Source organism: Grus americana, chromosome 15 (genome assembly GCF_028858705.1).
Source record: "Grus americana isolate bGruAme1 chromosome 15, bGruAme1.mat, whole genome shotgun sequence".
Classification (NCBI taxonomy): Eukaryota; Metazoa; Chordata; class Aves; order Gruiformes; family Gruidae; genus Grus; species Grus americana.
This window is the reverse complement of record NC_072866.1, coordinates 8,468,147-8,479,388: the sequence shown is the minus strand read 5'-3', so window position 1 is coordinate 8,479,388 and position 11,242 is coordinate 8,468,147. Positions and strand designations below refer to the sequence as shown.

The window sequence follows — 11,242 nt, the reverse complement described above, 5'->3', positions numbered from 1 at the left end:
AGAGGCTGGACCGCGCCGCGCAGGTGGGGGGGGGGGGGGGGGGGGGGGCGGCGGCGGCAGGGCCGGGGCTCCCCGCCGAGGGCCGGGCGGTGCGAGCGGGCCTGGCCTGGCCTGGCCTGGCCTCTCCTCCCCGCAGTGCCGGTTCCTGCTCCACAGGCTGCTGGTGGTGGCCCGGCTAGGCGAGGGGGCGGCGGCGGAAGAGGTGGCAGGTGGGTGCCCCGGCCGGGAGGGAACACGCAGCCCCACGCTGGCCACTCGCAAAGCCGCTCTGGCCCGGATCCCCCCCGGTGGGGCCGAGCGGGCAGGCGGCTTCCCCGGGCCGCGGCGATCGCTTACCTGCTGCGCGCTGGGCTCGGGGGATCCGGCCTTCTGTGCTCCTCTGGCGTGACGTTTCTTAGAAGATATTAAATAGTGCAAATATCGCCTAGAAAAGCTTATGGCACTGCATGTGCATGGAGGAACATAACGGGCAGTATGGAGCAGTGATACACGTAAGTGTTGTAGTAGCCCATAAAATAAGAAAACAGAGTTTTGTTAAACCATATAAAGAGTTTTGTCACTTGGGAATCCTTCCTAAGCAAATAAAACACAACTATTAGAAACCCTGAGGGGGAGAGAGATTTTATTTTTCAAGTCTGATACTGTTTTTGCAACCAACCTGCAAAAAGTATGGCTTTCTCAGGTCATAATGTATACCAAATGTTTTGTCTGATGAGACACTACATTAAGATTTTTTTTTTAAAAACACCTGTATCAGTGCCAATGTCAAGCAGAGGCAAGGGTCCAACTGCACATGCAAGACTGCTGAAGTGCGCTATGTTTGTATCTACAGCACCAAAGATGTAACTACCTCTTTAAACAAATGCTAATAGGAATTTGAGACTTCAGCTACAGAAATATTGCAGGTTTTGGTGCAGTTTTAGGAGCTAACATGAATTGCATTGGTACATGTCAAGAAGAGATTCCCGTGGCAGCTATGCTTTCATGCTTCTTCTGAACAATAAAAGCTTAATCAATGAATCTGTTGTCTATGGCAGCAGAGAGAACACAGACCAGACAACACAACACTAACTTGCTGGAACTATCGCTATAAACCGTTTGACAAACTGCCAGTTTTTCTTTTGAAACAAGGTTATCACAGAGGATTGTTTGAAAATGCATTAGAAGACCACTCAGGAGAACAAGTCTCAGGTCTGCTACTTCTCTATTCCAGCTATATTTGTCACGTAGTAGAGGTAAGTTACATAAATTCCTGGTGGGATCAAGTAACCTTGATTCATCTTTGTACAAGTTTGGCTTTAAGATCCAGCTAACTACAAATGTACAACCACGTCTTACCCCATACATAGGCTTAAAGACCTGAATAACGCTGGGGTGGGTTCAGTATCTTACCTCTGGGATTTGCTCCTCCCAGTGCTTCAGATAACTGCTCCAGAACATTCTTCTGACAGAATTAGATGACGTTCTGTCAGATGTAATAGGAACAATGTGTGTTGTCCTCAGTGCCTGTGACTCAAAGGAAAAGCCCATCTAGGGCAGCCGATGACTTAGTTTGTAATATGCAATTCTGTCACAACTCTGCCCTTTCCTCTGCAGTCTTGCAGTAGCACAATCCATCTCATCATCCGAGATTTAGCTTCTCTCCAAAATCAAGGTCATAGGTAAGTGTTTTGTATCACTGAGACAAAACAAAATTCTGGCTGAAGTGGTAGAACACTTCCTTAAGGTTAAACTGAACATTAGGTATGATTATATCAACCTTTTATCCTCCCATTGAATACCTGTTGACCACAGAGGAGCTAACACTTTCCAGCTAACATGATGCATCCTTCCTGGATACAGTCAGCAGCTGACCAGCTGCCAGCAGGCTCTTGCCCAGCTCTCTACACTGGAGTCCATCTTCACAACACCAGGACTTCAACTGTCAGCAGCCTTCATACATTTCAAAAACCAGAAAAATTCCTTAGGAATGGGCTGTTACTATTTCCGTACCCTGCTTTGTAAACAGTTGTAGATATATGTACTGGAATTCCAAAAACTATCTTTATAGTACTGGTCACTACCTTCCAGCCTCCTAGTTGCCCTTTCAACACTACAAAACCAGTCCCACAGAGTTCAGCTAATTATTGTCTTAACCTGAGTGTTTCTCTGGGGCCCCATATTAATTCACTGAAATCCAGGTTCATGAAAGCTGCACTGTTTTCTTTGCTGTGAATGGACTTCCTATCAAAGCAAGCTACCAACTTTATTAAATCCCTACTGCTCCTTCCCTTATTTCTTACCCTCCCATCCGACTAGTCTGCTCCAGACCCCTTTGCACAGTCCCTCAGAGTACAATTAGAAAAGGTTTCTGCTGGCTGTACGCATACAGTGCTCTAGCATAGCTCTAGGAATGCAAACATCTACTCACTGCTTAGTTTACTTGCTGTACTTTAGGATGGAATTCACTCTCTTTCCACTCAGTGCTTTACTCCAGGAAATTAAAGTTTTAGTGGTGGCACATAACATCCCCACCAGACTGTTCCCAGACTGGTACGTGGCCATAGCGATGTCTCCCATGACACATCCACAAGGCTCGACACAATCACAATCTACGGCAGAGGTGGTCGCGGAGTGCCTTACCCTCCTACTCAAACTGGCAGCCTGGATTCAAAGTTGTGAGGTAAAATTCAAGTAATAGAGCTGTAAGAAATTTACCTACTTTACCTCCATAAATCCCCCAAACCACAGCAGCAAGCAGCTGCACTTGTCTTTCAAGTGGCATTTACAGGCATATATACCCAAGAGGATTCTAGAAGCAGTGTTAAAGCACTACAAAACCTCAGTGTTTTATTACCAGTTTCTTTCTGGACCTCTGTAGCTGATCTATTGCACCAACATAGCTTAAAGATGAAAGTCACTCAAGAATCCCATACCTCCATTGCCTCCTCCCCTGCCCCTTGCTGCGCACTCTGGGAACAGACAATACAGTTGTGTTTGGAAAACAAGGGAGTAACTCCAGCCCTGCTGTTTTGGACAAATTTCCTCAGCTTTAACTGTGCCATAGCCCTGTGCTCTTATTGTAACTGCAATCAAATCTGCTGTTTATTATCAAGGAGGACAGTGAGGACACCAATGAGAGTGTACACACTCTTGCACCCGAGTTGCTAATCCCAGCAGAGACAATTAACTATTTGTATAATGCTGAAGAATGTGCAAGTCCAGAAGATTTTCTGAGAATTTATTTAAGTCCTTCACAACCTGCCCTGGATTCAGGTACACTGCACACAAAATATCAAATTTAGTAGCCTAACTAGAATTTTTGGCCCCTAACACTGAATTTTGAGTTACAAGAGTTTGTTTCAGTGCTAGTGCAGTGACAGAGGAAAGCAGGACTACACCCACTAGTAGGGGTCATCTTCCCTGATAAAAGATGTCTGCAGGAAACAACTGGGCAGCCACTGGGATCTCAAACTGGGGCATCAGCGAGATAGCAACTAAAATATATTTATCATGTCACCAAGTGCAACGTAGTTTTATTTTGTAGTTAAGCCTGAGATCTAGTTTAATAACTTCAGTAAAATGTATTATGGAGTATCAAGGAATTTATAGCATAATTCAACTAGTTATATGAATGTTACCTCAATTGACTAGTTTCCTCTCCCTCCCTCTCATTCGCAGAAACGGTATGGCCTGTTCCATCTCATTTCTCTGCATGATACAGGCTGCATCCAGTGTTTCTCTTTGCAGTTGGACTCATTTGTGTTTAAGATGAATCTACACATTAAGGAACAGATGCATATTCATTCCTAGCATGCTTCCGCTACAGTCCTTAAAAGAACGAGCTGAGCAGCCCGCAACTCGTGAGCCACAAAAGCCCAGGGAATGACTGCGTAACCATCAGTGTCCACCGGAAGCAATGTTACTCACAAACTTGAATAAAGATGCCTTAAGCTGACAAAAGACAATCTTTAATTTTATAAATGTTCACCCAACTGACGAATCCAAACAGCTGTTTCAAAGTTCTTTCAAAATTCAGCCGTTTTCAATGAAAGCACAAAACATACTTCCACAGTTTTGTCTTGAAATAGAGTTGCAAGTTTCACATAAACAAAAGCAGGCTTGGTTAATACAAATAACTATGAAATAAGTATTAAGTACTGATCATTAAGTAGCAATGAAATGATTAGAGATACAGTAAGTTTCCTTCTACAGTATGACAGTCCTTCAAGGCACTAGAATACATCCACAGTTTTGACAAGGCAACTGATAACCAGCAGTCACCACCAGCACTCTGGCATTTTTTGGTTCATGTTTTAAAAAGAATCTGCAGCAAATCAGTGAGGGAATGTCTCTTGCAAGGCATCTCCTTGTAATATCTAAGAACTAGAAATAAAAGTCTAACCGTGACATTTAAAAAGATTATTTCCATAATACATGCACTTTAAATAACTAATGTTCTGCTGCTTATTCTTTTGGAATTTCTACTAATACCATCTGTATTAGCAGCAATTATACTTCCTATGCAAGTTTCTGCAGTAATTCCTTCCATCCAAGAAAACCACTGTTGAGACACAGATCATTAAACTTCTTCTGAATGGCTAAATCACCTTCTCCGTGATGCACAAGTCACAACTCTACACAGTTTTGCCATATCGTCAAAAGAAGCTTTTCACTGTTAGGTCTGTTAGTTTTCCCACCCGGAGAGGAACTTTAAAAAGTTTGAGAGTTTCCTTTACAGAGCAGTGCTTTCCGTATCATTGTCAATATCAAGCATGAGGTGGTTGTGCAGTTCTTTGCTCGCTGTCTCTGTAAGAAGCTCTGAAGAAGGGTTTTGAAGTGGTTCTTGAATACTCGAATTAGAGTCTGCACAAAAAATGGAATAGCAAGTTTAGCAGTCTGGACAGTGACATCTCATTCACTAGTGTATTTCTGGTGCACTTCCTTAGAAAGAAAAGGGAAAGGAAAGATCAACAAAGGCTTTTCAAACAGAGGGCTGGCACGTATGTGCACATGCACACATGGACACAAAAAAGCTAAGCCAATCTAAAATGTTTTTGATTTGCTTCTCCTACATACCCTTTTTTAGTCTTGTACATAATAAAAGAAAAACATCTCTTCCTCCATGCCCCTTAAGAGCGGTAACATTACTCCAGAGTTTCACATCAAAACAGCCAAAAAATTGGGCACCTAAACCATCAGCCAGCTCACCACCACCTATGACCTTCGGGGGCAATAACAACATGTATGGTGTCAAAAGGAGGTACGGTCACAAGAAGAGGAAGAAATTATTTATATAAAATGCAGACTAAACCCTTTTACTGTGTATAACATCATGTTCTTTGCCTCTTCTGAGGGGAGGAGAATTTTGTTCAAGCCAAGGTGTCCAAGAAGGACCTCAAAATGTTGCACTTCTGGTGACTGACTGCACTGGTAGTTAAAAGACCAGAAAAATCCATAACAGTTCAAAAAACATAACTGAAAATATTAAGTCAGTATTTTGGAAAGCTAATTTATAATATGCCACAACATCACCTACTGCAACCCAGCAGCTGTTCCAAATAGAAAATCATCTTGATCCCTTAAATCAATAAAGAATCCAAATAAATACCTTGCTTTTAAACATAGGTGGAATAGGCATCCTATGAAGACTTTGACTCATATCTCAAGCATTAAGTTTTAAATTTAGCTCAGAAGTTATTTTATAAATATTCAAGTTGAAAGTTTCTGAGCTAAATGGCAAAAGCAGACACAGAACTGAAGCCTGAGCGTGGTCTCCAGAATTTATGTTTTCTTGTGAGGTGTGAACTACAAATTTTCTCCTAAGTCTTCTGTCAGAGTCTTGGGGAATACCATACTCTGTTAAGATAGCTTGTCAGTGGTGAATGAAATCATCCAGAAGGCACAAAAGAAACCATCAGTACTGTCATGAGTTGACCACTATCATCTAGGGGAATCTTTTAAACAGATTCCTCTCCCCGGCCCTCATTCTCATTTTGAAAGTCAGTGCCCTGGTTACTGGACTATGTCTAGCGCACAGTGCCTTGTGGCTTCTACAAGACAATCACAACAGATCTTTGAAGAAATAATTACTGGAGCTACTTTAAACCCAAACCTTTTCACTTAGCCTCACACTCATGTATTTAAAGTAAGCCCCCAACCCATGAAACCAAGTTTCATAACATCAGCAGCTCTCCTTTACCCCAACTATAACTACTGTTTCTACCACAGATAAAAACATAAGTATTTTTAAAGTCAGTTGATTTAAACTTTAGATTTTTAGTCATTTTTACTGTTAACAGAAGCAATATTGCTTAGAAGAATAAACTGCAATCGCGTGAGTTCCCAAATTCTTCTTGCATTTTTCCCTTACTCAAAGTGTTCCATGCTGAGCTTGACCACAGAAGAGACGAGCACAGAACCAAGGCGCAGAGGCGCTGCACTCCCCTGGTATCTAACAGTGCCTAACAGTTCAGCTTTTATTTAAAGTACGGTTCAAAAGGTGTACTTCAACTTCAGATGCAGGCATGGACATTCTCCCTATCACGGCTGCGTATTGAAGGATGAATCGGAAAAGGAGGTAACAAAGTGTGAGGTGACACAGGAAAGGAGTATTGGTGACAAACAATGGTAACACTATACTGAATACAAAATGAACCTCTGTATAAAACACATAAATTGCTAGGTAGGATTTTCTGTACAATGTGAAACTGGCCAGTCAAAACATGAACAACTTTACACATTCTAGTCTCCAATACTTTTAGTATGTTAATGTAAGAGCGAGCATCAAACAGCCATTCTTTTCGCATGCCACACTAATGATAATGCAAGCAAGCAGTGTTATTTGTGACAGGTTAGTAGTGGGCATTAGCACACACATGATTATGAATTAGCAACATTTTTGGCCAATCATATGCCTTTTCCTTACCATTGAACTTTCCAATACAGTTCCTACTGAATGCAGGTCAAACATCTAGATTATTTAATAAAATTTTTTGATTAGAATATTCTTTTCTAGGGCTTATTACTTTAATACCATAAACAGAATTTGAGGTATTGCTAAAGTCCAGTACATGGACAAAGGAATTAAACAGCATCCTGAAAACAATTCAGAATTCCTGCTCTGATATTATGAAGTTTGCTGGCAACTTAATTTTGGCTTCCATTAATCCCATCTGCCTTCCCTTGTTCCACTACTTAAGGTTAAAATTAAAACCAGCTCTTTCACATTGTGAATTAGATAAGTCAGTCTACAATAAGTGCTTATATGTGCACGTGTAAGGGTTAGAGCAGATACTCTTACGTAATACGCAGTGATGTTAATTCAGAACAAATATTAATCCTTTAAAAAAAGATTGATCTGGAAAAGGTGGATGATCCTGTACTGAGTGTACTGCTGTAGGTATGCCTGAGCATCATTTCAGATGTTCCCCAGGCAGTTGGTTTGTTTTTTGCAAAACATACCAGATCTTCTAGGTTCCTTTATCAGTTTTGCTAGATTCCTTCATCATCAGCTTTCTTTTACTGGCTTCCCTGCATGGCAGCTTTCGTACAATTATTTACTAACATAGCCAATTTGCTATGATTTGCACTTGAAAGGAATGATATTAAGTCTCTCCAGTTTTAACAGTTTCCTTTCAACACTGTTGCTTTCAGTATTTTTTTATATTTACCCAGACTATAGGACAGTCATGTACCTCTGTTATGCGTGTAACTGAGCTGAAAAGTAGTCAGCACTAAGTTGTACTTCACAGTCCATATACAGCCTCAGTTGTGCCGATCACTCCCCTATGGCAGATGCTCGCTGTGTGTAACTTAAACTCCCCCGCTAATTAAAGCGGCTCCCTGCGTACCAGCTGGATATTATTTAGAAGGCAAGTATTTCTCCAGTTACATTGGGGTAAAACACATCCTGCTTGTCTGCTATTATTAAAGCAATTTCCTCAGAACCAGAAAAATTCCCAAATGAAAACAAACAGGGTCAACCTATGAAGCACAACTTGGAAATTAAGGTTAAGTCTTTCCTTGAAATTTGACTCATCAGCACAGTTCCCATTCTTAACTTATTTGTAAGTGCTGTAAAGATCCAGACCCCAGCCTTATTTCCGAATTGTTTTGAAATAAACTGCCCTTGTATTTTAAAGATTATCACAAAAAGAACAGAAGTACAATCAAGAAAAGTCCGTTATTTTAAAAAGCAAAGCTACTTTTTAGTTGCTTAAGCGGCTCATTTACTGCTGGTTTCTTCCATTTACAAAAACCCCACTACTTCCAACTTGACTTCTCAATCCAATACTAATTTCAGTATCTTTCCTGTAAGCGGTCAAATCTTGAGATAGTTCAGGAATGCAGCCTCAACTTTTTCAGCCTGTCATGCAGTTGTTACCTTAAAAAGGTAGCATCTCTAACCCATTACACGTGAATAGTAAGATTAATAACGTGTCCTTTGGCAGCTACGATTGAACAGACTAGTACTATTAGTGAGGCTGGAGCTGACAGAATGCAAAACGCAAACATGCCAGAATGCAGAGGCTGTTGGGTGCTTTTCTGCAAAGGGGTTTAGTCACATGAACGTGTATTTTGCCAAATAAAATTCCAAGTAGTTAAAAATAACTGAAAACCTGAAGTGAAAGCTACATTAAGTGCAACCATAAAACACTGCATTGTAGGAAAACAACATGAGCTTCAATAGTTGCCTGCACTGATGAGAACAAACCTGTTTTAAATGGCTTCACACTTGGCTTGTGGACTAGTAGTTCTGGTGACTGTGTGTGAACTGTTATTCGCTTCACTATAGTTATATTTTTACAATTAGTTTTAAGGAATAACTTAATGTTCAGAGGACTATTAAAATTAAGCAGCATAGGTCTTAAAATCTCTTACAAACAGAATGATATGTAGTAATGAGATAACACAGAGTTGACAGAGAGCACATATTCCAAAGCGCATATACAAAATAAAGCTACAAATAAAATATTGCTGTGCAGGAGCATTTTAGCTTATATTGCATGTTTCTTGTAAGTACAAACCTTATTCGCAGTAACCATCCCCACCTGTGAAGGCATCATGGGGTAAAGCTGTTAGGCAACAGAATTTATACTTGGCATTCCAATATATTAGTCTTATTCTAGAGAAGCTGCAGTGTCATTGGAAAGTTTTAACCATTATTAAATATAAGTAGATTTAAAAGCATTAGTCTCCTACATTCATTATCTCTTCCTTCAGAATTTCCTAAAATAAGCAGACTCAGCAGAAGAACATTTCAAGATCTGCTAGCTTTGACTGTCCTCAGCAGTTACGTTTTTCCCGCCCCAAGAACATTAACATTATCCCTATCAAACTAGTAACTACAAGCTTCATGAAGTTCCTGTGAGAAGACAGAACATTTCTTTTTACTTCATGAATGTCTCAGAAAAAGAAGGCTGCACTTAAAATATGAAGATCTACCTAGAAACTGACTTAAGATACACACTTTGGTGTATGTGATTCTTCAGCTCCTGGATGTCCAACTTAAAAGCACATCAGAAGACTTTGTTCTCATAAGGTAAAAACATTCACTGTTTTAGTATCTTGGTTATTAAAACATGTATCAGTGGTCACTTTTGGCATTTTATTGTCTCCTGTATGTGCTGAAATATACTATCCTTGGCTACATCTTCTCACTCTGCCAAATATTTGCTTTTTGGCAACAGATGTACAAGCATAATTGAGACTGCCCTGATGCTGAGTCTGGAGAAAGCCCTAGAGATATGGCTGCTATCATAGTGTTTTGCTTCCAAAGCAGGGGAAAAAAAACCAAACAAGCTAATCTACACTTCCTCCCAAACCCTTCTGCCTCAGGAATGACAACCTTCACTGAGGAAACACCCCAAATCCTCATGCACAGAACAGGTGGGTGGGCATTTTAACTGGAAATGAGCAACTTAGTATTTTAACTGGGTTTTTGCTTTTCAATTCTCCTCCCCAAAAAAATAATTCATAGCTACAGGCATTTTCTTCATTTCTACTCCCTGCAGACACACCGAATATGACAGAATCCACTCACCTGTTACTATTTTGGAAGCTGTCTGTGTGGGATTTGCAATAATACCATCTCCAGCCAGCTGAGAAGGAGGATGAGGCGGAGGAGGAACACTAGGTCTATTTCTGGGTTTTGGTACCGGCCGTGGCCTCGGCAGTGTACCACTCTGAGGTGGAGAGTGAGACTGGGAGGTTTCTTGAGTAGCTGGCTGTGACGATGGGGAGCTATTATTATGTTTTCCTAGAGGGGGTGTATCAGGTGGTGTTGGAGTCTGCGGAGGAGTGTAACAGGGCTGCTCTGGTCCGTGCTCACTGCTGGCTGCAGCAGGAGGAGATGTTTGACTGTTTGATTTGGGCTGCGGTGGAGGAGTAGCCTGTGTTGGGGGCTGTGGTGGTGGATGGCTGGGAGCTTGTATTGGGGAAAGGCTGCTGGAATATCTCCGAGGTGCAGAAACCTGGGAAGTGGAGGTCTGGGCTGCTCCTTGGTTTGCATGTTGAGCAGGAGGAGAAGAACTTCTAGCAGGTGGTTTTGGAGAGACAGAGGGTAGCTGAGCAGCTGAGGCAGAACTTTGGCTTCCTGGCTGCCCTGGCGGTGGGTTGGCTGGCTTGGGAGGGGCTGGCGCAGGCTTCTTAACGGCTGTTAAGAGAAGAGGTGAGATTTCATGGTTGCATACTCTGAAACCAAATGCCTTAAAGACAGACATTATAGTAGCACAAAAGAATACTCAAGTACATTAGCAAAATTAAATGGTGTATTATCAAATAAAAGTGATATCAATAGGAAGCTAGAGAAATACGTACACAGGTTTACTAATCAATAGTCTTTGAGTGATTTTGTTAAACAGCATTGGTAACGCTACTACCAGCATTCACAAGAGTCCAAAAATGCATTTAACTAGGCCTTAGTGAAATGCAAGTGCATTAAACCATTGTCTGGAATAAAGGCAGAGATACTGATAAAGTTATTTTAGTAAGCATTTTACAGTACATAAAGAATTGGAACTTAATGGCTTGAAAACAAAATGAATAAACAGACCTCTCCTCATTGAATGGGGACTGGGACCAGCTGCATTCTGTGGCTGATTAACAGAAAGCTGATTAGCACTACTTGTTGACTGGTTCTGGACAGTGCCCACATGCCCACCATTTCTCACGGGTGGAGGAGTGGCTGAAGATGTGTTGTCCTTAGATTTCGAGGTACTGAAAATTAAAAATCCTAAGTTAAAAGATGATTGTAAAACAC

At 41.3% G+C, this 11,242-nt stretch overlaps 2 protein-coding genes across 9 annotated transcripts in view; one reads left to right on the top strand and one right to left on the bottom strand.

Moving 5' to 3' along the window:
- The first annotated feature begins 620 nt into the window (after nucleotides 1-620).
- On the top strand, nucleotides 621-3,308 carry TEX47 (testis expressed 47). The gene is given in 5 exon segments (XM_054842670.1): nucleotides 621-1,038; nucleotides 1,041-1,235; nucleotides 1,597-1,661; nucleotides 2,437-2,662; nucleotides 3,096-3,308. Coding segments are annotated over 5 exon segments (765 nt in total). The 5' UTR covers nucleotides 621-948; the 3' UTR covers nucleotides 3,285-3,308.
- Nucleotides 3,309-3,928: 620 nt separating this feature from the next.
- Nucleotides 3,929-11,242, bottom strand: part of ARHGAP17 (Rho GTPase activating protein 17) — a 48,303-nt gene continuing 40,989 nt past the window's right edge. For 2 of the 8 annotated variants that reach the window (XM_054842662.1, XM_054842669.1), the window contains 3 exons: nucleotides 11,036-11,199; nucleotides 10,025-10,636; nucleotides 3,929-4,845 (listed from right to left, as the gene is read on the bottom strand). In XM_054842662.1, the coding sequence (XP_054698637.1) occupies nucleotides 4,715-4,845; nucleotides 10,025-10,636; nucleotides 11,036-11,199 (907 nt within the window). In that variant the 3' untranslated portion in view covers nucleotides 3,929-4,714. Of the gene's footprint in view, nucleotides 6,529-6,907; nucleotides 6,953-9,008; nucleotides 9,033-10,024; nucleotides 10,637-11,035; nucleotides 11,200-11,242 lie in introns of all 8 variants that reach the window. The other 6 variants (XM_054842665.1, XM_054842666.1, XM_054842663.1 and 3 more) reach the window with 6 other exon arrangements.